Below are 25169 nucleotides of genomic sequence, written 5' to 3'. Positions count from 1 at the left end.
AAAAGAAACAAAGGGAACGAGAAACAGACAGTTTCGGTCATAATCCTTTAACTGCTACCTGCTCCTTATTGTCTACCAGCCAAGTCGAACAGAATGAAAGAGTATTAAATAGAGGCAGAGACAGTCAGAAGTTGACACAGACTTCACATGCTGGGATGAGAACCTGTCCATCACTGATGTCACTCAACAACTTCCAGATGTAGACCACTGCTCAGACAGCTGAGGGGGCGGGGGGGTGCACCGACTCTTTCAAGGTTAACACATCGGCGGGTTTTGTGTGAGCATTCAGTGGTAAAACAAAATATGCAGCGCACAGATTTGTAAGCGGCGGAGGAAAGCTGTGGGTATGTTGAGGTTGGCATGATGATTTCCGAGACTGTGAGCCATTACTCTCACATCAAACGTACAGGGGTGGGGGGTGGGATTCTGTGGTGAGCTTCCTTTGGAAAACACTGGCTTATTTGGCTTGTATGTCTGCTTCAGGAGGTTGGAATTCCCTTCTGCAGAACAGGAGAGGGATCCTAAAGAAGAATGTGAAGTAGTGCAGTGGACACAGTTGAGGAGTAGGAAGTGAAGAGAGAGCATGTAGAAATAGACAGAGAGAAAGAGAGAGAGAGAGAGCGGCTTTGTTTTTGGATGTCACTTCTGTCAGCGGTGTGCAACATTCTGGCAGCTGGAGGATGTTTCTGGCCGTCATCCCTCCTCCTCATCCTCCCGTCTCTATCTCCTGAAGCCTCATGCTGTGATTGGATCTGTGCTTCCTGTCAGTATAAAATGACCCAATGACCGCACATTTCCCGTATCGCTCACATGTTCACCACCCTCTTCCTCTTTTCCTTTCTCTGTAGCTTCACTTGTTGATGTTCAGTCAGTGTTCACACAGTGGATATGAAAAGCTTTTTTTATACGATATTACGTAACTTTTCTTTAATGAACGTGGAATCTAGATCTACTACTGACAGCGCATTTGAACACATTTTAGTGTAGTTTACAATCCTGTTGAAGTCATTAGGTGAACTTTTGAGTATTGGCTGGAAAACACTGCCCTCTGGAGGATATGCTGATGTTATGAGGATGAGTTCAACTGCCCTGACTTGAGCTCCTCAGGCAGCATCAACACACACTGAACATCTTAGATCAATATTCTTCACAAGTTCATATTTATTAAATCAAAAGTGCATAATAGGCTTCTTCAGGTTCACTTCTCAGGCAGCATTTTCTCTCAGGCTACATACAAATTGTTCCTAAACATCACAATTACATTTCTATTGGTTGGTTGGTGGTGCTTGTTATAGCGTCACATGAAGTACAGCATGCCCACAGAACAAACCTGCCTTTGCAAAGAGAATGATGGCAGTAAACTTTGGATTTGTTGACATCATTGAAAACACTGAAGCTGATACCTAGAACCAAGTTTGAGTCCCAATAACCCCTTAAAGACAAAATATAATCAACAAGTTAATGACAAAATAATATAAACAGAATACAGTGATAAAGCATGTTTGGAAAGTGAGGCTACAAAATCAGATTTTCAGTCATTGTCAGTGAACAGCACTACGTTACGTAACAGTACAACTTTATTATGATTGTAGATATGTATTAGCTTTGTTCCTGTTTGCACACACTGTCCTTAGCCAGGAAAGTAAACACACACTTTTTTTTTTCAGCCCGTGGAAAAGACCCTTTCTACACCAACACTTTCCATGACTCACGAGGGTTGCCTGTTCCAGGACCTCAGGGTCCCCCCGGCCCTGTTGGTGAGTGTTGATCCATACCTGTGTTTTTCCATGTGAATGTGTTTGTGAAACTGTGTCTCTAACACTAAGATAGATACAATTATTTTAAATGCTTTTACACACAAAAACACAGCAGCTGCACACTCCTGCAGACGCACACAGATGACCAAATACAAAACATCCCTCAAAGTTGAGTTCACACACACACAAAGGTTAATTAACACTGTAGCAACAATAAAACATGAATAACACCAGAATGCATTTTATGGACTCTGTATCAAGCAGACCTCTCCACCATAGTGGGCTTGTGGCTGAAGATGGGCTGAGTCGTGTACATACTTCTGCTGTGGCTGTCCACACTTTAAAAGTAGGGTTGGTTTAGTGCTGCACCCTGAAGCTATATAAAGTCATGAACACCTACAGGTGCTATACATATGCCAGGCTGAGCGCAGTGTGCTTCACCAGGCTAGACACAATTTAAAAACCACCAGCTCCTCCTCCACCTCCATAGTGAGTAAAGGAACTGAATATGTATATGAATCTTTCCATCTGTCGTGCAGGTCCCCCAGGTCCCAGAGGTCCAGTAGGACCTTCTGGCCCATCAGGACAGAACGTAAGCTCTACTCACTGGGTTTAGCACTGTTGGATTTGTTGCAATACAAATGCATCATTTTCATTCTGAATCTCTTTCAGGGTAAACCTGGAGCCCCTGGAACGCAGGGCCCTGTGGGGCCAAAGGGGGAACGTGGCGAGAGAGTGAGTAACACACAGCTTGATGCTATTTTCTTCATCAACTACATCTACATCCTTAAACAAAACTCTCTCCTTCGTTTTTAAAATTTTTTTTTATAGGGTCCTTTAGGTTACCAAGGAGAGAGGGGCTTCAGAGGCGAGCCGGTAAGCCACCTCCACCCTTCCTGCCTTGAGGATTACGGAGTAAATGAGTGTATAGGGGGAAACATCAACATATGTCATAGCTGGTTATATTACTGTAAACTACACTAACCAGCAGCACTACAAACCACACTGACCAGTCACAACGCAATCTCTGAGAGAGAGATTGAGCACTTTGTGTTGAAGTAAACTGCTGCACCGCTTTCATCAGTGTTTTCTGTTAATATTTTTTCACAGGGTTCACCGGGTCCCAAAGGAGAGCCAGGGGAGAAGGGCTTACCGGTAAGAAAGTAGTAGGTGGTAGTTCATAGTTGACAGGGTGACACAGGGCCTGGACAGGAGGGTTTTAGATTGAATATAAAAAATAAAAAAAAATAAGTTTTAAGATTCCTTTGTTGAGTTTGTTAAATATTTTCTCTGTGTCTGTCTAACCCTTATTTTTCCTTTACCTCTTTCTCATTTGACAAGAGCAATCTAAATGTAAGATATTTTTATTTATGTCATCACTCAATGTTCACTTTGCAATTCAATGAGTCAGTATTCAGTAATCCTAAATTAGGTCTAACCATGACCCACATCTCAGGTTATGGTTATGATCTTTTTACAATCCCCATGTTTATGACTGTAATTGGCCACAAAGTGGAGTTCAGCTGCATCTCTTTTTCTCTCGAGTCCATACTTTCCTCCCTGTTGATGGTCATAAAGTGTCTGTTTTACGATGTTGTCTTTGTTTAAATATACATGTATATATATATAATTTTAGCTGTTATATATCTGTCTGATTTTGTGCGTGAAACCTTTTGGTGTTAATGTGTTTTTGTTGTGTTTTGTTCGGTCCTTGGGGTGTGCTCTGGACTGCTGTCCCCTGTCACGACACTGTCCTCTTGACCCTAAAGCTGTCTGACTCCCTCTGCAAGCTACTGTCCCCATGGCTACCTTTCACAGTCACCTTTTCAGCATCTGACTTTGGCATATACATATAAATATAAACACACAAAATGCAACATGCACCAGGTCTGAATGTAGAATATAGTAAAAATCCATCTGGATGCAAATTTTTACAATTATTTTTATTTAAATTCAACAGTGCTGCCTCACATCTAATCAGCTCAGACTGATGAAATGAAAAGTATGAAATGTATATGCCAAATCGCTCCATATGTGTCAGTGGTGGGTCCTGTCGGGTTTAGAGGTGTTGTGCTCTGATGTGAGTGGAGTGGATACAGCTATCCTCTTTTATCCCACAATGCAACCTTGCATGATCTCATCTTTAAGTACTGCACCACACAAACTTTCTTTTCTGGATGTGAAAAATTAACTACAAAATGTATCTAATGAGAGAAACGGTGCTGTTACAACAGAAAGAAGGCAAAGCAGCTCCAAATTCCCAAATCTTCCCTTGTTAACATGTTTACAAGGTTAACTTGCTGATGTTTAGCAGATGTGTTTATCATGTTCACCATTGTGTAAGCATGCTGACATTTGCTACAGCTGAAGCTGATGGGAACATCTTGGTTGATGATTTACATGAAAAGTCAGAGGATCACAATGACAATTCATCCCGAGAGGAACATAAATGTCTATACAACATTCCGTCTAAATTAAAGTGGTGGAGCGACAAACAAACTTACCAACCCTAATCAGTACTTGTATGACTCTTTGCCTTTTTTCTTCCAACATAATACTTGTCCTGGGTTTGTCTGTACTAATCAGAGCATTTCATAGTGGGAATCACTCACCTGGGCACCAAATGCTTCAGCTGTTCTCTGCATGTGGTCCTTCTTTGTCTGCTTTTTTTTTCTACTTCTGTTATGATTTTGAAGGTATGACTCATGAAGCCATCGCCTCATTCTTTAACAAAAGAAAAACATAAATTAGATGAGGTAAGAGGTAATGGTGGGGTAACTTTCAGTGTTAAGAATGAAAGCTGTGGTGCTGAAAATAATCACCTGGCTTAACTGCAAGCAAACAAAATGAATGCAGATGGCATGATCAGATCTAAAACCCTGGGAAAGTGTAATCCAGCTGTGTTATGTCACCGACACGAGGTTGGTCTGTAATATGCATGCTGCATATAATGTTGCCCAGCCCAGCATGGCAGAGACTGACTTCATGTAGCAGCATGGCCAGAGAATGAGGGAGATACGGAGAAATACAAGGACCAGATATGTCTGAGAGTGCTGGGCAGATATGTGGACTGTTTTAACCTTCTAACTGCTGAACTGTGTTTAGAGGAAACAAACAAACAAAAAAAAGACTTGCATCTTGGCGAGCATTTCTTTGGCTTGTGCTCTTTACCTTGACGGCTGTATCTATCTTCACAGGGGGACGGAATACATCAGATCAGAGAGGCGCTGAAGATCTTAGCCGAGAGGGTTTTAATCCTTGAGACTATGATCGGTATTCATGGTGAGTAGGAGGCCTGAGGCAGGGTCAGCTTTAGGCAGGGGTCAAAGGTGGAGGGGGGGGGACTCAAACTCCCACCGCACCTCACTGCTGAGACAGGGTGTGGGAACAGTCGCGAGCAGCCCCAGGACTCAGGCTGGTGTTTCCACCCCCTCACACAGTCCCCCTGTCACTGCTCTCTGATAGGACATTAGCTTGCAGATGTTCCACGACTTGCAGGCAGACCTTGAGCTTCTGGCTCGCAGGGTGACGCTGCTGGAGGCTATCATCTGGCCAGGTAACGCTGAGACATCCTCACCCACAGCTCTGCCGGCCCTCACTGACCTTTTATGACAACATCTAGAAAGTGTTGAGTGTTAGAATCGTTAGATTTATGATTACCAATTGTTACTGAAGTGCTGAATGTTGATCTCGTCACTGAAAAGTAGAGTAGTCTTTTAGAAATGTTTCCTCATGTATGACTTGTATGATACTATGATGGCAGTGTAGATTTGACTTTAAAGGCCCTGAAAACATATTTACTCAATCAGCTTCTTACTTATGAGAGATGTGGTCCTACATGGTGCATTTTTTGGTTATTTCACATGAGATATCTGTTTTTGTGCATTTTCTTGGTGCTCTTTTCACTGGTTTAAAGTGGGTGGATCTCAGTTGCGATTTAGCAACATTTGAATCAAAATCAGATGACAGTTCTGACATCACCAGGGCCATCACTCAGATCTGATCAAACCACCCACGCAGTCCTGCTGAAGCAGATCAGCTGAGTTTTTGAGTGTTAAAAACTCTTAATGAACTCAACAATACCTAAGATTGTATTTTAACTTAAACTGTGATTGTTGTTCTTAAATGTTATTAAGGAAAAATAAGATTTTCAGGTTTTCAGGGTCACTTTTGTATAGTAATCATGCTCTGTAGCTTAATGTGTACCAATGTATGTAAAGTATGTAAGTCTAGTCAGTAGAGCTTCAATGATTAGACAAACTACACAAACTCTGTATGTCGGCATTGCTGCTTTTGGCTGCTCAACGTGAGGAAAACTTCAATTTTTTTAATTGTTCTTTTGCTATTTTTCATCATTTTTAGGTGAGACCGTTCATTTATAGGAGAAAAAAACAGACAAATGTACCAATAATGTGAATAATTGTTGCAGCTCTACTAGCCAGATGCACCTCCTTTACAGCAGATCCATCCATGAAACATTCTGACTTGTTATTTTAATATAAAACCTGGGCCACTGGTGTCAAATCAAACTAAGAACCCACTCCTGACACCTCCAGGTTAACAGCTACATCAAAGTAGGTTTGGATTAGTACAAAAGAGTGCACACACACACACACTGATGGACAGGGAGGCCCCGTTCCAACTGCTGTCTTTCTTCAACAGAGCCTGATCTAGGGTCTGGGGATGGACCATTTGGCACAGCCTCCCCTAGTTTCTACAGAGATAAGCGAGCAGGTGCGCTTCCATATCGACTTGCTTCTCCTCTGTCCTCCGACACCAAGGTTCGAGGGAAGTAGCCCCCCCTCCACCTGCTCACCCTGAGGATCACAGGCTGGGTTGACTCCCCCCTCCTATAGGTCTCATCGGCACTCAACAGATTTAGACCTTATCTGATACCCACTGTGGGCTTTATCATCAGATTTAGGATGGGGGAAACCTCAGGGAAACTCCACTGATACTCCACTATGTCCTCCACCATCGGGAACCTGAGAACTAGTTTGACTCCCCCAAACCATCGCCATAACCAAACACTTACCTTTCCATAACACACCCAGCAGCTCCTTCTGTGTCTCATATGTTTGGAAACAGAACTAAAGCTTCAGAGTAAAGAAAAAAGGAAAATCTGAATCTCCTGTGGTGCTTCTGGAGCTATAGAGAGTTCTGGGCAATGAGGGTCATATAGAGTTATCGATTCATGGAGAAATCAGATGTGAGGAAATAGACTGGATTTGAGTTTGTATTGCTTTCACAATGTAACTGCAATCTGAAGAGATTCCACTATTTAAGTATATTGCGCATGTACAGTTTACAGGACACAAGTACACAAACAAACCTCTTCTTTTAGTATTAATTTTGTTATACTTCTATCATATTGTTTAACTCAATGTTATGTAGTGCACTAAAAAGATGAAGTCATCTCCACTCTAACTGAGATATGTGTTGCTAACAGTGATTTGTAGTTTTCTGGTGTGAGTGCCCCCCTTTCCCCCTTAAAGTACAGACTGACAAATCGATTTAATAAATTTTTATCTTATTTACATTTACATCTGTGCAAAAAAAAAAAAAAGCACCAACATTTAAATTTGGGTTTGTTGCATCTTAACGAAAACTGTCAAAGTATACAAAAAAAAAATGAAACGATAACGATATGTCCATTTCAAGATCTGTAACAAACACACACACAGGAAAAAGCAAAACTGTTAATGTTAACTTGAACATATTTTTACCACTGTTGTGTTGGTAAACTGCTTAAACTGTCCTGATGGAAAAGACTGTTTGTTTTTTTATTTTCATCTTATATCAAACTTATTGTGAAACTATTTAAAATGATCAATTGTAGTTTTATTTTGTAAGCTGTCGTGTAACCGTTTCATATTTCAAACTTTTTTTCTTGCTAATGTGTTACTGTGTTAAGATAATCCTGTCTAGATGATCGGTGTAATAAAATGATGTTCATTGTTTTTTTTTAAAACACCTCTCTTCATTTGTGTTATTACAATATTCATTAAACATGATTACAGCTTAAATAAATGACATCCGCTCTCTCCAATGTACATTTTATGATGCAGAAAGTGTCTCCAAAGCATTCGAATTGGCATCTACGCTCCAGTTTTCCACAGGAAGTCTGTTCATCAAGTAGCTCTAAAGTGGCCCACAGGGGGAAAATCGAATATTAAAGCTCAGCAAAACCCAAGCATAACATATCATAAATCCAGTTTACTGCACAAGAGCAAACACTGTTTTAATCCAGGAGAGTGAGGTCGACGCCGTCTAGGTGTTCTGCAGTGGCGGGGAAGTCTTTCCTTTTGACACCACCACAGCCTGTTCTCCAACACTGTCATCAATGAGCAGAGAAATGGCGCCATCTAGTTGTTTTGAGGCCGCTAGTGCCACTACAGCTTTCTCTGTAGGGAAGCCCATCTTCTCCAGCTGCTGGAGTCTAAAGGGAAACACCAGGCTTTAAGAAAACTCTGAACAAAACTAAACATATCTGTATATTCACAAAAAATACAGCATGACATTAAATTATCACTAACCGCAGAGAGGAAACTGATGATTTAGGCACTTCTACTTTTGCATCAGCAACATCAGGAGCATCCTGTAACGAGGCCAGTATCCCTGCCCTTAGCATCTCCTCCTCCAGCACCTCAGCCTCAGACTGCACAGCAGGTTCTCCCATCCTCCAGAGAGGCGCTGGATCCAACCACGGGTGGTGGTTTAAAACAGACGGATCCCTCATGGGGGGAGCAGCTGCCTGATCCACGGGCATCCTCTGAGGAGGTGATCTAGATCTGTGACAAGAGATGAAGTTAGAAACGACAAATCCTGCATGCAGGTGGTGGGTGTGAGTGATACCTTTGATGTGAGTGAGATGAATCACACCTCTGTGAGGTAGTGTAGGTGGGCAAACTCAACCGGGCTGATGTGGGAATATACGCCCAATCAGGAATTAAATCCAAGATCCTGGACTCCTCCAGCTCCTGTAATGTCCCAATGAAGGACTGATGATCTGAGAGCTAAATTAAGTAGAATAAAAATAGATTTAAGAGAAAACCATCATGTTAGAAAAGAAGGAAATACGCCTCATTATAGATCCAGGGAGGAAGGGAGGACAGACTTTGGCTCAAAGCCTCAAACCACGGTTCATCTAGACGATTACATGATTTTTCCTAATTTCATTACAAGGCCTGAAAATAAAAAACACATGAAAGGGTGTCCAGGGATAAAAGATAATTAGGAAGGTTATTAGTCATGGTTAAGTACAGTAAGAAAAAAACAGCCCGCTGTTTCAGGGGGCAATTAAATGTGTTGCCTTTTTACAAGTCCTGCACACAGACACACATGTTCCCAATTACTTTTGTTGATTAGACCTCTGCTCGTATTGAATTTGGGCAGCTGGAAATGAAATGATGTCACCAATTTCGATTGACTACTAACATGTAAGCGGGTCTCAGGCCAGCAAATTCAGCAAAACAGGAGAGTAAACAGATGTCAAGTGCAGTCACAAACCCCCGTGTGTGTGTGTGTGGGTTTGCTGGAGAACATATTTTCAAGAGAAAGGATACAGTTGTGTCCGATGCATATTGTGCAGAAGTGAAGCAGGGCAGGTGTCCCGGGCAGGACCAGCAGACCAATCAGCAGAAGAAGCCAGGGAAGAAACCAGACCGGCAAACACCTCATCAGCCTCTTCTGTGTCACCTGCCGACACTGTGCTGTAAACAGAGCCAGCTGGATGGCAGAGTAACCGCAGATCCGGCTCGCCTCGCCGCCACCGACAAAGAGGACCAGGCCGTAGAGGAGAGGTGATAGGATCAGTGTCAGGATGGAGAGGGCGAGGAAGGCGACCGTCCCCCAGCGACGCTCCTGACAACGTCCAACCAGCAGCAGGAGGGCAACGCTGATGAGCAGAGAGGGCAGCTCATCATGACTGAACGCATACAGGAACACATCTGAGGAGGAGAGAGAGGGAGTCACACACACACACACACACACATACTGAAACATCAGTAAACAGATCACTATAAAAGCACAGTTACCTCTGAATCTTGGGAAGTCTCCACCTGGACCTAAGCTGAGACTTGCCTGGATGCCTCCAGTATACAACAGCAGCATGAGTGTTATGAGTAAAGATGTTCCCAGACAGAAGCCAGGCCGATCTGATCCGAACCAGAACCACACTGACAACATACGATCCAGCATTATTATTTAAGTTTCTTCACTCACTTGTCCTTTTGGGGCATAATCCAGCTGAACAAGCATCTGTGTCCGATAAATGGAGTAAGCACCCACATGTAACACTGTTTGTTTGTTAAAACCCTCTAAAAATGTGTCTTTTCAAAGCCTCTCTGCACTCGTACGAGCTGCCTACGAGTTTAGCAACAACTGTGTCCTCAATACAGAAAAATAAATGTTGTTAAATATAGAAAAACACCGGCGTGAAAACATCCAGAGGGGGATGAGAAGATGCCCACTTCCGCACTACGTCACCACGTTGTGTTGTTGTTGTTGTTGTTAATGTCTTCTTCTTCTACGAGTTTTACGGTAGTTAAATAATTTTATATTATAACAATATAATAATTAATAAAAATAAAATCAATTAAAAAATATTTAACAGCGAGTTTTTTTTAGGCAGTTTACGTCTTGTCTTCTTCGCTGGCAAAAGGAGTGAAGGAGCAGTAGCGCCACGTGTTGGACACATTACCGTGTTACACTAAAAACAAAATGCGCTGAGCAAAGCTGAGAAGTGAATCAGACTAGATCACTTATTACAGGGGTCTTCAGCCATGAGTCATAATAATGTTGAATGTGAGGGTGCAGACAATTGAGAAACTACAAACAGTGGACATGGTGGACATGTCCAAAGACGCACAGCTCTTTTAATCAATAAATAAACATATATAGGCTAATAATAACCCAGAATATAAATAGGTTACGTGAAATAAAAGTTGAATAAAGTAAATATAAAAGTTATTAAAGGCCAGGCTTAAAATGTGACACATTCAAAAATGTAACTACACAACAAGTTGTTTTTACCAGTGATAGAGGAAGTAATCAAATAAAAATTATTAACCACACTATCAATATACTCCATACTTACTACAGGTAATGTAGGTATGAACTGTGTGCATGGTAGGTGTGCTCATGGGGTCAGCATTGTTTTGGTCTAAATTAATTATAAGCTGCCACTCCTTCTCCCTGAAATCACAGAAGCTGTGATGAATATAAAACAAACTGTGGCTAAGTCCTGTCCCTCCTGGATTTGAAAAGTTACATTTAAAAGTCCATAAAGTATGGCTCATCACTGCACTGTTATATACACATATATACACACACACACACACATATATATATATATGCCTTTTACATTTGCAGTAGAGATTATGCATCTAAGATGTGTTTATGCTTTAGCAGCTTCTGTCTGGAGCCTCTGTCAAAGCCATCAGTGCCCAGGCGGACAGCGGTGGGAGAATAGTTGAGGTTACTGTAACCTCCTCTGGCTGTATTGCGGGACATGTAGGTTTACAGTGAAAGCAGCCAGCAAACCACAGGGCTGCGGTCCTGCTCCAAACTAAACACCTGGCGCTGCAACCAAATCTGGAGCCCAAGATGTATATCTGTGGTTGGGGTGACTACACCTCTCAGGCCCCTATAAGCAGTGAGTGAGTCTCAGCAGCTACTAAAGAGGCTGCACAGAGTATTCATGCAACTGGCTGGTGCATTAAAGTTTAAGTGAAGTTCTCAACCAGTGAGGGGTGGTGTTAACACTTTGACACTCACTGGGCATTCAAACTGGCACTAATCGCCCCCTTTACTACAAGGAGAAAGTGGCAAACAGTGCATGCTCTTGAATGATACTGAGTACAGCCCACCTGCTCTCAATCACAACAAATGGAAACTGTTTAGGAGGAGGAGGGGGAGAGCTTGAATATGATGTGTCAGAGGTTTTTTTTTTTGTTTCAGGGGCACCCTTGGCATTTTATGAGGCCATTCAGTGCAAGCAGTGGTGCCAAGCAGGAACTGGAGCAGTTTAGGGTTAACGTAAATCCCTCCAGCCACAAGCAGCTGAAAATAATTTGACCTCTGAGGAAGGAGACGGGGGTCGGCTCCATTCAGAGGATTTTTTTTTTCTTATTTCTTAAGCAGTTACTCTCCTGCTTCCATAACTTCCTTCCTTCCTCTTTACTGTGCAAACAGAAAAAGCTGCATTTCCTATTGTCCGCTCACTCATATGATGTGTAGGTTCATTAAACAACACACCATTCTTTCCCTCTTTTCAGCAAGGAAACACAATTTCTCCCCTGCTGTGTTTGCTCGTAAACATGTCCAGATCTTCACTCTTTATGATAGTCGTACCAGTTAAAGCCGAGAAAGGGGCTCTCTGACCTTTACTCTGCCATTCACACTTTTACACTACAAATCATGAGAAGCATGCCAGTGATCTCACATAAGGACTTTTAAGTGAATATAACACATGTTCATGTTGCTGATGGTTTGCCTTTTGATGATTTCCATCTATAATTAGTCCCATTTTAGTCTAGTCAGTACATCCCTGATTACAGCTGCACTCACAACTCAGGCTACATGATGTATGTTGCATGTGTTGTGGCTCAAAAACTGTTGCAGCTTTTATTTCTGTGACCTCACTGCCACACCAGCTGCCAGATCCTCCAGGGCTGTCTGATTTTTTAGAGTAAACTTTACCTGTGCTTTGGCATGCTGACCTCAGCAGCCTCTATTACTCAGCGCTGCACTAGATCTGTTTGTTAAAAGTTACGATAAAGCAAACACTGCTACCTATACAGCAGAGAGCAGCTGAAAAAAAGTGGAAAGTGGAAAACTTTAGCAGCTTCGGGTCAGTGGTACATTTTCCACTGTATGCAGCAGCTTACATTCCCCTTACAACCTCAGCAGAAATATTCAGCACCCACTGTCCTTTTGTAAGAATGAACAGACCTCTGAAATATCTTGTTAAAGAAAGCGAAAAATCAAATATTATCGGACTGCAAACATGCTTTATTAATAAATAGAAATAGACTTTTAGGCTTGAAAGATCCTGACCCATTGAGCCTGTTGGCACTTTAAAAAGAAATCTCTGGAGCTACGGCTCAGTGTGAAGAGCTCAGCATTGCTGCCATCTAGTGTGGTTACAGAAAATGGATGGGTGATGGATCCTATCTAGTTTTCTATGAGAATGTTTAACGATTTATTTTTAAAATCATGTACAATCTTTAATAACTATTCTGTTTCTGTAAAATCTGTCAGAGGTATCAGTGTTTTTGTTTCCTCTAACAAAAATAAAAATAAATGTCTGACACCGGACATCACTGGTACAAATGAACACATGAGCACAGAGAGTGTGAACACTTACCAATGAACTAAATTTGATAAATCATTGATCAGCTGGTTTAATTCACATATCAATGCTCAGTTTATGAATTAGAAATGTACACATTTCATATATAATGTGTGAAAATTTGATTTAAGGCACAACTTAAAAAAGCAATGCTTAAAATGTGGTCGTTACGACATACAATGAATGCTTTTAAACAACTTAAACACCGGAAACTGCTACATGAAGTGGTTCAAACATCATGGTGTTGACTTCACTGCTTGTTTAAACTCAGATATAATAAAAAATGACAGGCATTGAGAGGGAAACAACTCCAAAAAACAACATTTTTTTATTGACATAAAGACGATTTTTTTTTTTCAAAAGAAGTAGAGCATGGAGTGTCTGTCAATGAAAACAAAAGACAGTTCTTAATATTAAAATGAATGGCTGCATTAGAAGAAACCACAACATCCCTTCAAACAACCCAAACAACAGTTAAATGTTAATGATAATCAAACATCACTCTCCCCCGATAACACAGCGACTGCCACTTGTAACAACAAGATTCGACTCCACATTGTTCCAATGTTAAAACTTGACAAGGTCATCATGACTTTTATAAATGTGTGACAATATGTTACTGTAGCAAAAAAGTGCAGACATCTCAACAACGTGATGATGACGACAGTTAAGACTCCTTCCCTTAGAAAAAATACCAATCCCACACAGTATTAACAAATCCACAAAATTCGAAAATACTATGAATGCCTGATTTAAATACATCATTTAATCTTCTCCTGAAGTTTTAATACAGTTGAACCACTGTGTTCAATGTGGATTCGGGACACTTTAATGAGTAAACAAATGGATGATTTTTCGACGCATGGAATGTTAAATTGTACTGAAAGTGTCAGACGCGTAGGCAACACTGTGACTGCATAACAGTAAAAATCATGTTTTCCATTCATCTTTAATTCTGATGCATTTTAAAATATAATAAATTAAAAAAATAATTCTGTAAAAGTATATACATCTCATCACGCACCTGCCCACCCCCCGCCCCCCGAGCACTTTTCTCTACTGAAAAGTCAAAGATCCTTCGCAGTGTTTATACAAGGGAATCATACAGTATGCTGTCATTTGGTTGGACTCTGTAAGGCAGTCAGTGCAACAAACAAGTTGAGCAATAACTATGTGACTGAAATGTGGCTGACTTCCCAGTGTATGGAAAACAGATCTGTCAGAATAACTGTATCAAAATACACAATTACACCAGAATTTTGAGAGAAGAAAAAAAACAGATACAGAAAGAAAGAAATGGAAGAAAACCAAAAATAAATAAAGATCATTTTCTTAAACATTCAAAGAAGAAAAGTTTGATGTTATTTCATCTTTTTTTAATCAGCAAATCCCATGAAAGGACCAAAACCTAAAACTGTGTACCTGATTTACTCTCAGTTTGGTGGATGAAGTAAGATTTGAGCCTCACAAAATGTTTTTCAGTGAAGCTCGTTCATCCTGGTACAAAATAACCCTTTGATACATCTGCAATAAGAAAAAAGTAATTTCTCAAAAGCACACTCTGTGTTGTTTGTGTTCTTCAAACTGTTGGTAGGGCAGCCTATTTCAGTACAAAGTTTGTGAAACTCACCATACAATTCTTTTACATGACAGATTGTTAAAAGCTGAAAAGAAAAAACAAAAATCACCTCATGACATCTCTGGAATAAATCTTTGTAACCCTGCTGGTTTGTTTTGGCTCCGTTCACCATCTAACAGAATTACCAGATAGTCTCTTCACAGTAAGCCTTCGTGCTCAGCGCTGGAGGGCAGGAGAGAGAAAGCAAAGGGGCAAAACTTGACTCCCATCCCACTGTAGAATTTATTCTGAAACTCCACCCTGAGGAAGGAAACAAACATCTGTTTTCAATATAAAAAGACGGAGACAATTCAGAGCAGTTTGGCCCGGTTAAAGACAAGAGTACTTCAGCTTTTACTGTTATCTTACCAGTGCAGCCGGAGGGCATGAAGGAATGCAGACAGACCCTCCATAACCAGGAGGATAGACACAGTGAGAACAGCAAACAGGCCAAACACGGGCACCAGGAATAAAACTCCGAGGGTGGTGTCCATTTTTAGTCCTACTCGCATCACCATCGCCCACAGCACCTCTGATAACTCTGTAAAAGCAGAAGAAGGAATATATACCATGCATTTAGGATATTATAACAAACTCAGACAAAGGGGTCAGTTATGACTACACAGGCTGCCATGGCTTTGATTTCGACTCCTATAAATGTCCCTGGACCATGACCGAGGTTGCAAAGTGTTTTGACTGTCGTTGTTTTGTGCTGGTAATCCGAGGAGACACAACCAAAGACTTGGTCATGGTCATATTAACAGAATAGATACAGCATACACACGAGGTTATCCACACATATTAGAGAGATAAAATGGTTGTTTGGTTCTGCTTTCTTTTAATTTTTTCCATTTAATTTATAATTATGCAAAATGAATTGAACCATTAAATGCTGTGCATGTGCACATTTCAACATGTTCTAACATCTGTGAAAGTAGATATTCTTACATTACACTTGAGTGCTGTTGGATTGTATAAAATAGACAGTCATTAATGAAATTATAAGAAAATGTATTGGGGGATCTACAGGGTGAAGTACTGGTCGTTCACTAAAGGCAGATCAGCAAGCTGCAGTGTGAACTGTGTCCAGGTGTACAAACTCTATGCTGAGTCATTGAGGGACTACACAAGACTACTCTCGCTGTAATGGCCTTTCCAACTGTGCAGTACAGAAAATGTTTGAGACTCTGAACAAAAGGAACAAACTCGGCCCTGCGCTCTCATTATAATAACAGTTGGTCACCCTCAAAAACAAAGTAAATATTGTAAATAAAATGTGAACCTATAAAAGAAGCTAATTTGCGTTCAGTGTGTGCTTGCCCAGGGGAGGAGAGCAAACCATCATACATACGTGCATGTGCCAGGCTCAGGGCCCAGAGCCTCAGGTAGGACGCTGTGTTGGACACGCAACCCAGGCAGTACTCTATAGTGTGGATGGCCTGATGCAGGAGCTCATCTGCAAAGTCAAACTATGACAACAACAACACAAAACTCAGCATCGCTGACAAAAATCAGAATGGAAGTTCAAGATTAACGTGTAGTTGTTTTGCTGTGCTGACCTCCTCTGTCTGGCACTCTCCACTACTGGAGAGATCGCTGTGACTGCTGCCCTCTTCCATGTCATGCGCCCTCAGCAGGTAGAGCTCCTCTTCACTGTTGCGCCGCACACGCTCATATCCCTGAGACACGCAGAGACACTAGTCAGACTAGGATATTTATAGTCAGCAAACAAATGTCCGAGGACGGTTTTTCCATATCTATGCACACATTCGCAGGCAGATGTAAAATTCAAACCCTCACCCTGTACATTCCAAGGCGATGCCTTCCATTGTGAAGCCAGTAAAGGTAGAGGGGTTTCCCCAAGAGTAAGACAGGCACTGAGAGAACAGCAATGACCACCAGAAATACCTGCAGACCATTCTGGAGGAAGAAAAACAACGTTGTATTATATTATCAATGCCCTCAGTGACATTTAGGAACAGGAAAGTTACATTTAGGAAAGGGAATTGATAAGATTTTATTGATACTATTGCTCACCTGTCCTGGGTAAAGGGGCTGCACAGCATCACCCTGCATGAGGAACATGTTTATGAAGTGGATGAGGATGCTCGGGGCCTGTCTGGAGTCCTTAGCAGAGAAGACCAGCCACTTGTACAATATCATGAACACCAGGTAGCCAAAGAGACACAGCAGGAACAGGAGCTCAGGGAGGAATACTAAGTACACGTTGTACTTCTTCCTAAAGTGCCTGTTTTTGTTAGTAAAAAAAAGGGGAAGTATTAAAAACTAGAACATCTAACATTAATGAATATACAAGGTTAAAAAAAACAAAACAAAAAATGATACTTGCATGTGATTATAAGTGCTGAGGACGACCCCAAAGCTCATGTGTACGATGCCCAGTATCACTGACATCTTCATTTTATAGGAGTTCAGGAACGTGAGCCGGTTGGACGCCAAGTTCCAAATCTTAACAAACAAAGAGGACGTATAAGATTACCTCCAGGGAAAGAACAGCAAGTTGAGTGAGACAGGATTGACGTCCAACTTTCGTGGTAATGAGGAAGCTAATCAGCATTTTTTATTGTTTTCTGGAGTTACAGTATGCACAAACACACAAATATGCTTGTGAATGTTTGCATGTGTAGCTATAAACTGACTTTAAGTGCACATCCTGGTGACATAATACATTTCAGTGCTTTTTACTGTAACTGAGAATATGATGAAGGACCTTTAAAATGCAGCAATGATGAGAACCAATAGTGAATTCTCTGTTTATGAAGTATTGCATGACAACTCATGTCATTCATGATGACTAGTTTTCAATATTCTCCACTCACCGGGTCAATGCCCAGAGGGTACGGCCCTGTGAAAACTCCTGTAACATTTGGATCCAGAGTTAGAAAATTATTCCCATGGATACCTTCCATCCTGTTAGGCACAAAGAAAAACAGCAGTCATCTTCACACTCACATCTTCAAACATGTGCATGCGTAGATGGAAGAAGTCCTTCTTGGCATGAAGTACTCACTTCCACACCCCGGCGGTGAACATGGCCTTTACACTCCATCCAGAGCCAAAGATGTTAAGGGACTTTGAGAAACAGTCATTGTATATCAGGCCAGTGTAGATGGAGAACAGGCCCATCATCAGGATGATATAACGCCCTTCAAAGAATGTGTTCCAGATCTGCAAATACACATCAAATCACTGTATGACACACGCACGCTGGGAAACGCTAGGCTATGTAAGTAAGTTTTTAAATGAGTTTTAAAAAAAACAAACAGTTGCTTTGGAGTCCTTCTTTACCTCGTTTCTTGTTTTTTTAAGTTTGCGGTTGTTCTCATAGAGCACCATCCAGAAAGCAAAAAGAGCCATGATAACTCCATGACCCAGGTCTCCAAACATCACAGCGAACAGGAACGGGAAAGTAATGATTGTAAATGGAGCTAAAATGAGAAGAAAGAAAAAACATTGAGAAATAAGGATAACAGGATCAAATTTCAAGACACAAATAACTGTCACAAACATAAGTTGGCATAGAATAACATATAATAAAAAGTTAAATGACTATAGAAAGACTTTAACATAAAACTTACAGAAGGAAAAAACAATCTCTGAGTCTGAATGTAATTGCACCATGTTCTCATCACCTTTGTTTGGATTAAATTTCAAAAACGTGTGTGGTATTGCTGGAGGGACTATTGCACAATCTTCATTTTGCTGCGTGTTACTGTCACGTCTTTCACTGCTGATACAGTCACATGAGAAAATATGATCTCATCTCCAAACTGATCAAGTTTTTTTTTTTAAAGTTTGGCTCATGCACATTTTTATCTTGAGCGCACATACAGAGAGGAAAAAGAAAATCATGGAAAGACAAAGGATCCCACTCACCGGGGTTAACCTCTCTGTAACTTCCCACGCCATAGGCATCCACAATGCTCTGGAAGCCAGAGGTAAATTTGTTGGTCCTTATCAGGGTGGGGGGAGTGTCGTTGGTGGGGATACGATTGACAAAGGAAGGAACTGTTGCTCCGCTTTTTCTCTGAAATATCGAGACATTTGAAAGAAAAAGACTTGAATACAATGTCAGTTTGTGGTTCAGCAGTTGTGGCTAAATGATAAATAACCCTTTGTAGAAACTTTACTGCATCTTTGTATTTCTTTATCACAAATACACACTCTGTCCACTTCCTCCCCCTGCAAACTAAATAAACAGTGGGCTTTCAGTACCCTCGCCAAGTCATGTAAAAAGTCTTTTTCTTTAACTTAAGAGGACAAAATAAAGACTTCATGCAATATTTGCTTTTATTATAACAATACCCCAGTTCATGTAGCAACTGCCTGGGTTAAATGAACAGACAAAGAAAGCCTGCAGGGAGGGCAAAGTCAAATAGAGCAACTCTGTTAAGAGCTTCCTCACCGATCCTTCTTCCAGAGCTCTCCGCAGGGTGGGAATATCATTGACAGGACACCACACCTCAGCGATCAGACACTTGTTAGTAACATCAAAACTACACAGGTTCAGAATATAGTAGATAGCCTTCATCTTCTTGACCTGGATGACCCAGGTGTAGACGGATTCTGAAGCCTTGATCAGGACTTGTCTCAGGTAGTCCTCCGTCCTGTAAAGTACCTGAACACAGTAAGACATAAACAGGACCCTCGGTACATAAAAAAGATAATGTTTCCAAATTAGTTAAATTTGTGTCAAACATTGACATAGAGAAATTTACATTTTAACCAAAGTGTGTGTGTGTGCAGAGAGACAAGGCAGACAAGTCAAGAAAGGAGAGGGGATGAAAGAAAGCATGCCTGAAAGAGTGAAGAAAAAAAAGAAAACGAGGTCTCATGTTGGTCATGTGCTACAGGGAGTGAGTGCAATTCTGTTTTTCAGTCACAGTGGGTTAAAGCTACCAAATGATTCACGGTGCAATGCCCCAGACTCAAACTTAACTAAGCCTGTAACTGCCAGGACTGATTCACATGAAGAAAAATCTGATTAATATTTTATAAAATAAATCAGCCTCTTAATTTTGTTCTATAGTTTTATCGTTCTTTGACAATAAACAAAGATAATTTTTTTTTAACTTGATGTAAAGTAATTCAACATTTCGACTTAAAACCAACCACAAGGAAAAGAAAACACCAGAAGAGCTCATATTTAACCGATCTAGCTTATATTTTAACAAAGGAGAAAGCAAACCTTTAGTGAATGACAGACAGAATAACTAGTTTTTCTTCTGCATAATCAGATACTTTAAAAAATAAAAGACGTACTGTGTGCAGGTCCTGAATGCGAGTTTTTAGTCCTTCAACAACATCATTCCTCTCCTCGTTGCTACTGGGATAGGGGTACAAGTGGCAGTGGTAGCTATGGAGGTAAAAAGTATGTTATGCACAACAAAGAGTTAACAACAAAAGAAAAGAAAAGAAAAAGATGTCAGGACAAAGTATTGTGGAATAATTACCAGTCACAGATCTTCTTCACTTTCTGGCCAATTTGGTCTCCCCAGTAAGAAATCAAGAACACCACACTTTTGGTAGGCTCACCCTGCAGACAGAAAATAAGAGGAAGAGGAAGTCTATCAATGATAAGAGATGTTCCCCTGATAATAAATCAGATATACTGACCGACCAGTTCATGAGGTACAATCTGATGCGATCCAATGCAGCAACTCTGCCATAAAATCATCTTTTATAAAGCCAAAAATGTTTCAGTTTTTTGTTGACACTGTCAGAAGGGTAGTAATTTAACTGTTATGTTTATTATTGAGGTTGTCGTTTGCAGTAGTGTTAAACTGGACTGCATTATACTGAGAGGTGTTTCTAATACTTTGTCCACCACATTTACATACACAAGAGGAGCTCTCAGCTCTCAATATCACAATACCTACTGATGTGACCGATCGGGTAAAGTGTAAGTTTAAGGTTTTTACATTTTATAAAAATGAATGAAAAGGTAAGAAAGTCTATTCGTTAATTACCAAAACAAAACTGAAAAGCACTTGAGATTTGGGATGGGAAATGAAATTTTATTGACACCAATGCCATTATCGATTCTGCTTATTGGTCCGATACTTTATTGTTTCCCTTTTTGGTTCCTGAGCAATTTTTAGTGTGGAAATAAGTAGACCTACACAGGTCTGCAAACTTTCCACTGTTTAATTTGGGAACTGGTTAACCTGAAAGCTAACTGTGGAAACATACTATCATGATCTAATATCAATAAAATGAGAAAATATTTGACTAAGAAAGAGACTGACACACTCGAGGGTGTACGAATCTAAAGAAAAAGACCATTTGGAACTAGTTACCAACCGGAACGTGTTTTTGACTCCCATCCATACTTGAGATTCAAGTTCTTGGGGTGGGAACAGCATCCCAAGAACCTAAACTAATGAAGTTTTTGAAGAAGCACGACTGCTCTGCTTTGCCGTTAAAACTTGCTTGTAAATTTGACTGATTTTCCATCAGTGAAAATATGTCCTGACATTCCATTACTGATCAGTCACTGCGCTGCATGCCTGAGGAAATAGATAAGTGGATTAGTGCTGTCACTAATCTCTTTAAACAGATATCTGAATTTAAATGTAGAATCTGTATGTTCCCCCTTTTTTTGTGATTTACAATAAACTGTCCGCTGAACTGTTTCTTAATAAACTCCACTGTGGCAACAATACACAAACAGGAGTAATGATTCAATTCAATTCGTTTCCACTGAAAATCAATTTTGATCTCAGCTACAAAACACAGAAGTTCAGATACAATCTGCCGTTACTTGCATCTATTGGAAGAGGCTCTAAGTGTTTTTCAGCACATAAATCAAATTTACATCAGTCAAGTTTGTTATCTTTGACATTCAGGTTTCTCCTCCCAGAAAACAAAGCCAACTTAGGGTGTGAGATACAGGCAAAATATGTATTCATGCAAATATTTCTTCTGACTTCACTATTGATTTTTCAGTCTCGTAAAGGCATGACACACATAATTAAAATTGAGTCCAAATCCCAGACAATGTCAGCTTTAAGAAATTTACCGTATCAGGACTGTCCAGATACTCCTCGACCTCGGCGTAGCTGAGGATGGTGTAGCCTTTACATACTCTCCAGAGCATACGCTCAAAAGCCTCGATCTTCGTTCTCTGAATAAGTCCAGAAATGAAACTGCAAGAGAAAGAGGAGAACATTCACAAACAAGTAAATCTAACTTTTTACTTATCACAATGCTGACATGAGGACAAAATTTACAATAACCTTTAATAAAATAGTACAATTTACATTTCCATTCAATTCAAAGATGTCCTCTTTTGTGCAACTGCATCACAAGAGAAACATTTCCATGTGAAATTATATCATGAACCACTGCTTACACTAACATCTTCACACACAGTCAAACTCTGAAGCTCACAGCCTCAAAATATCCAAATAATTAACAGTCAAAACCAGCAGTCATCTGGGTAAATGAGTTTGGATGATAAGGATGAGGGAGATGGTCATGTGTAAAAATCATGTGATGCCGTGCCGGGTTTTTTTTTTTCTTCTTTTCCGACCTTAACATCATCATCTTACATCATGTCACGTTATGCTCAACTGAACATCATAACAAGCTGACTGCTGGAGCCGTGATATTGTCGATGCTGCAGAGCAGCCGCATGGTGAGTTCATTTACATCAACAAGAAGTCACAAGTTCAAAAGACTCCCACGCCGCTGAGTTCATTAAGGCTGAATGAAATGACTGGATGAGCTTATTACAGATTAAGTTTGAAGATGATGGTGCAACATGAGTAACATGTGAGACAGAGCTGCATTTAATTGTGAATTTATTGTTCACACTGTGCACAAAATGCATCTGTAAGTGTGAATATTGACAGAAAACTATGTAGCAGCAACTGTACATACACTGACATAAACATAATGATGATTTGGCGAGCAGAATTTTATCCCTCACCCCAGCTTGGCTCCTAGCCTCTGCATGCTGCTGTAGTCCATCATCGTGTCTTTTTCTAGGAAGGGAAACTCCTCATATTGGACTTGTAGGGGTTCTCGCTAAAAGTAAAGAAGAAGAAGAAAATCGAATCAAAGAGCAGAGTCTAATTTCCATATTGTAAAGAATGATTATTTGCTGTATAAACAGGATGTACGTGTGCATGTGTGTGGGCGTACAGAATGACACTAACCTCAGCAGTTCTCTGTACAAAGTTGCGGGTGATGCGCAGCATGTGTGTGTACTCTGTCAGCTCCAGTAGGTTCCTCTGGAGCTTCTCTTTATTCCTGGTGACTTCACCTAACTCTACTTCTAACCTCTGTAGCTGCTCCTGTGAACACACACAGTGATAACATAATATAGCTTTCTGAAGTAAAGATGAGGAGGGGTTCACCACTCTGTGAAAGACTACTCTGGCAAATAGTGCAACAATTTAAAAATAATGTTTGTAAAATGTAAAATTGCAAAGAATCTGAGGGTTATATTGTCTACAGTACAAAATCTTTGTGCACAAGGCCAAAAAACAATACTGGATGTGTGATCTTCAGGCAGTCAGCACTGCATCAAAAACAGACATGATTCTGAGGTGGACATCACTACATGGGCTGAGGAACCTTCCAACACAAATGACAGCTGTAACTCGACCATGCAAAGAGGAAACTGTATGTAAACCAGATTCAGAAACGCTGCCGCCTTCTGTGGGACCGAGCTCATTTAAGATGGACTGAGGCGAAGTTGGAAAACTGTCCTGAGGCCTGATGAGTCAATTTGTCAAATTTGAAATTCTGTTTGAAAGTCAAGAACGCTGCGTCCTCGGGGCTAAAGAAGAGAGGGACCATCCGGCTTGTTATCAGCTCACAGTTCAAAAGCAAGCATTCGTGATGGTATGGGAGTGCATTCATGGACATGACATGATGAGTAACCTGCACATTTGTGAAGGCGTCATTAATCCTGAACGATACATGCAGGTTTTGTCTCTACAGTCAGAGAGTGCCTGCCTGCAGTCCCAACTTTGTCACCTATTCAATTTTTTTTAGTACATTATGACACATAAAATACAACAAAGGAGACCCTGAAAATGTTGAGCAGCTGAAATCCTACATGAAGTGAACACATTGCACTTTCAGTAATTGGTCTCCTCAGTTCCCAGAGTGGTAAACATGACCGGGTTCAAACTCAAACTGTTAAAACAATAGACTTTTTCATTGCTTTTCACGTCAACAACATTTGTTATGTTTACATTTAACACAGCATGCAAACTTTTTTGGAAACAAGGTTGTACTGATTTTTACACAGCCGAGAGCAGAAAGAATTATGATTTTGTGGTCTGCATTCATTTAGTCGCTGTGACATCTTCCATCAACATATTAAATTAAAAGCCGATGAGCGAGTAACTAACCATTATAGCCATGACATGCTTGGGTAAAGGAGCCCCTGGGTTCACGTCTCTTTCTGGTAGTGAAATATCTGCTTTCTTGACTTCCCTCAGAAGGTATCCTGTTAAAAAAAAAAACATACCGATTCAAAAACATAAAGACTTTCACCAACACTGAATCTGAAGCAAAGTCTGACAGTGTGTCGTTTTCTTCTCTTAACCTAATAATAAAAGGGTTTAGTTAACAAAGAATGGCATTTCATTCAACCACGTCTACAACCAGCTGACATTTCTCATGACTGTAGGGTCACTAGCTTTCAATTCAATTGAGTGAGAAGGCCTTCTGTGGCTTTATATGCTCCTGCTCCTGCTTCTTCAGTACTATCACGGCTTTGTTTTCCTGCTGTCTGAGACAAAAAGACAGTATTCCCTGCCCGGATCTTAACAACAACTCAATAAACAGATAAGGAGACGTGCTGGTGAGCTTTGTATTGAAGATAAGTATAATGCTTACCGAGGATCCTCTCCATCTCTTCACATTTTTTGATCTCGTTGACGTGTTTTCGCTGGAAGGCATTCACACTGGGATTGAGCTGAAACAAGAGACGGATTATGAATCATGAATTGAACGAGACAGTTTAAGACCGTACCATTATCTTTGTCATAAACATTACACGTGAGTACCTGTACAGGCAGGGGGGCGCCGTATAGGGGGGAAAAGTTAGGACAAATCCAAGGGCCCACGACTGACAGGGGCCCAAAAAAAAAATAGGTAAACACCAGTATAAAATATCAATAATAAGCGGGAAACGCAGTTTCAATTCTCCGTATGTCCTGTACATATGGCAGCATTGATAATAAAGTTGACTTGAAGTTGAAGACATATAACACCAGCAGTTATGTCCTTAAAGGTTCAAATGCTTCATTATCAGAATCAGAATCAGAAATACTTTATTAATCCCTGGGGGGGCAACAACTGCAAAAAGTGATTGACCATGTTTGTGTTTGTCAACCAAAAAAAGCCAAATCTTCCAGCCTTACAGTATCTGACAATCCTAGCCAGGGTTAAAAGTTAG

At 40.6% G+C, this 25169-nt stretch overlaps 3 protein-coding genes across 5 annotated transcripts in view; 1 reads left to right on the top strand and 2 right to left on the bottom strand.

The window, feature by feature from the left end:
• Nucleotides 1-7389, top strand: part of emid1 (EMI domain containing 1) — a 52957-nt gene extending 45568 nt beyond the window's left edge. The window contains exons 10-17 of one of the 3 annotated variants that reach the window (XM_019274606.2): nt 1668-1757; nt 2297-2349; nt 2430-2492; nt 2589-2633; nt 2868-2912; nt 3099-3110; nt 4955-5039; nt 6420-7389. In XM_019274606.2, coding sequence (XP_019130151.1) covers nt 1668-1757; nt 2297-2349; nt 2430-2492; nt 2589-2633; nt 2868-2912; nt 3099-3110; nt 4955-5039; nt 6420-6553 — 527 coding nt within the window. In that variant the 3' untranslated portion in view covers nt 6554-7389. Of the gene's footprint in view, nt 1-1667; nt 1758-2296; nt 2350-2429; nt 2493-2588; nt 2634-2867; nt 2913-3098; nt 3111-4954; nt 5040-5222; nt 5314-6419 lie in introns of all 3 variants that reach the window. The other 2 variants (XM_019274612.2, XM_019274619.2) reach the window with 2 other exon arrangements.
• On the bottom strand, nt 7075-10314 carry rhbdd3 (rhomboid domain containing 3). The gene is made up of 5 exons (XM_019274630.2): nt 9794-10314; nt 9323-9706; nt 8640-8766; nt 8294-8548; nt 7075-8196 (listed from the first exon to the last, which is right to left on the bottom strand). Exons 1-5 carry the CDS (start codon nt 9954-9956, stop codon nt 8028-8030), a joined length of 1098 nt encoding a protein of 365 aa, XP_019130175.2. The 5' UTR covers nt 9957-10314; the 3' UTR covers nt 7075-8027.
• Nucleotides 10315-13403: 3089 nt separating this feature from the next.
• On the bottom strand, nt 13404-24709 carry atp6v0a2b (ATPase H+ transporting V0 subunit a2b). The gene is made up of 19 exons (XM_027277921.1): nt 24608-24709; nt 24118-24215; nt 22912-23049; nt 22683-22780; nt 21771-21897; nt 20203-20285; nt 20012-20105; nt 19155-19367; nt 18626-18776; nt 18038-18177; nt 17760-17917; nt 17569-17659; nt 17079-17197; nt 16766-16976; nt 16529-16648; nt 16288-16407; nt 16080-16197; nt 15098-15269; nt 13404-14989 (listed from the first exon to the last, which is right to left on the bottom strand). The coding sequence occupies exons 1-19, from the start codon at nt 24621-24623 to the stop codon at nt 14887-14889; spliced, it is 2370 nt and encodes a 789-aa protein (XP_027133722.1). The 5' UTR covers nt 24624-24709; the 3' UTR covers nt 13404-14886.
• Between the last annotated feature and the right edge of the window lie 460 nt (nt 24710-25169).

Source organism: Larimichthys crocea, chromosome III (genome assembly GCF_000972845.2).
Source record: "Larimichthys crocea isolate SSNF chromosome III, L_crocea_2.0, whole genome shotgun sequence".
Lineage (NCBI taxonomy): Eukaryota > Metazoa > Chordata > Actinopteri > Sciaenidae > Larimichthys > Larimichthys crocea.
The sequence above is the reverse complement of the archived record's forward strand: the minus strand, read 5'-3'. Positions and strand labels throughout refer to the sequence as shown.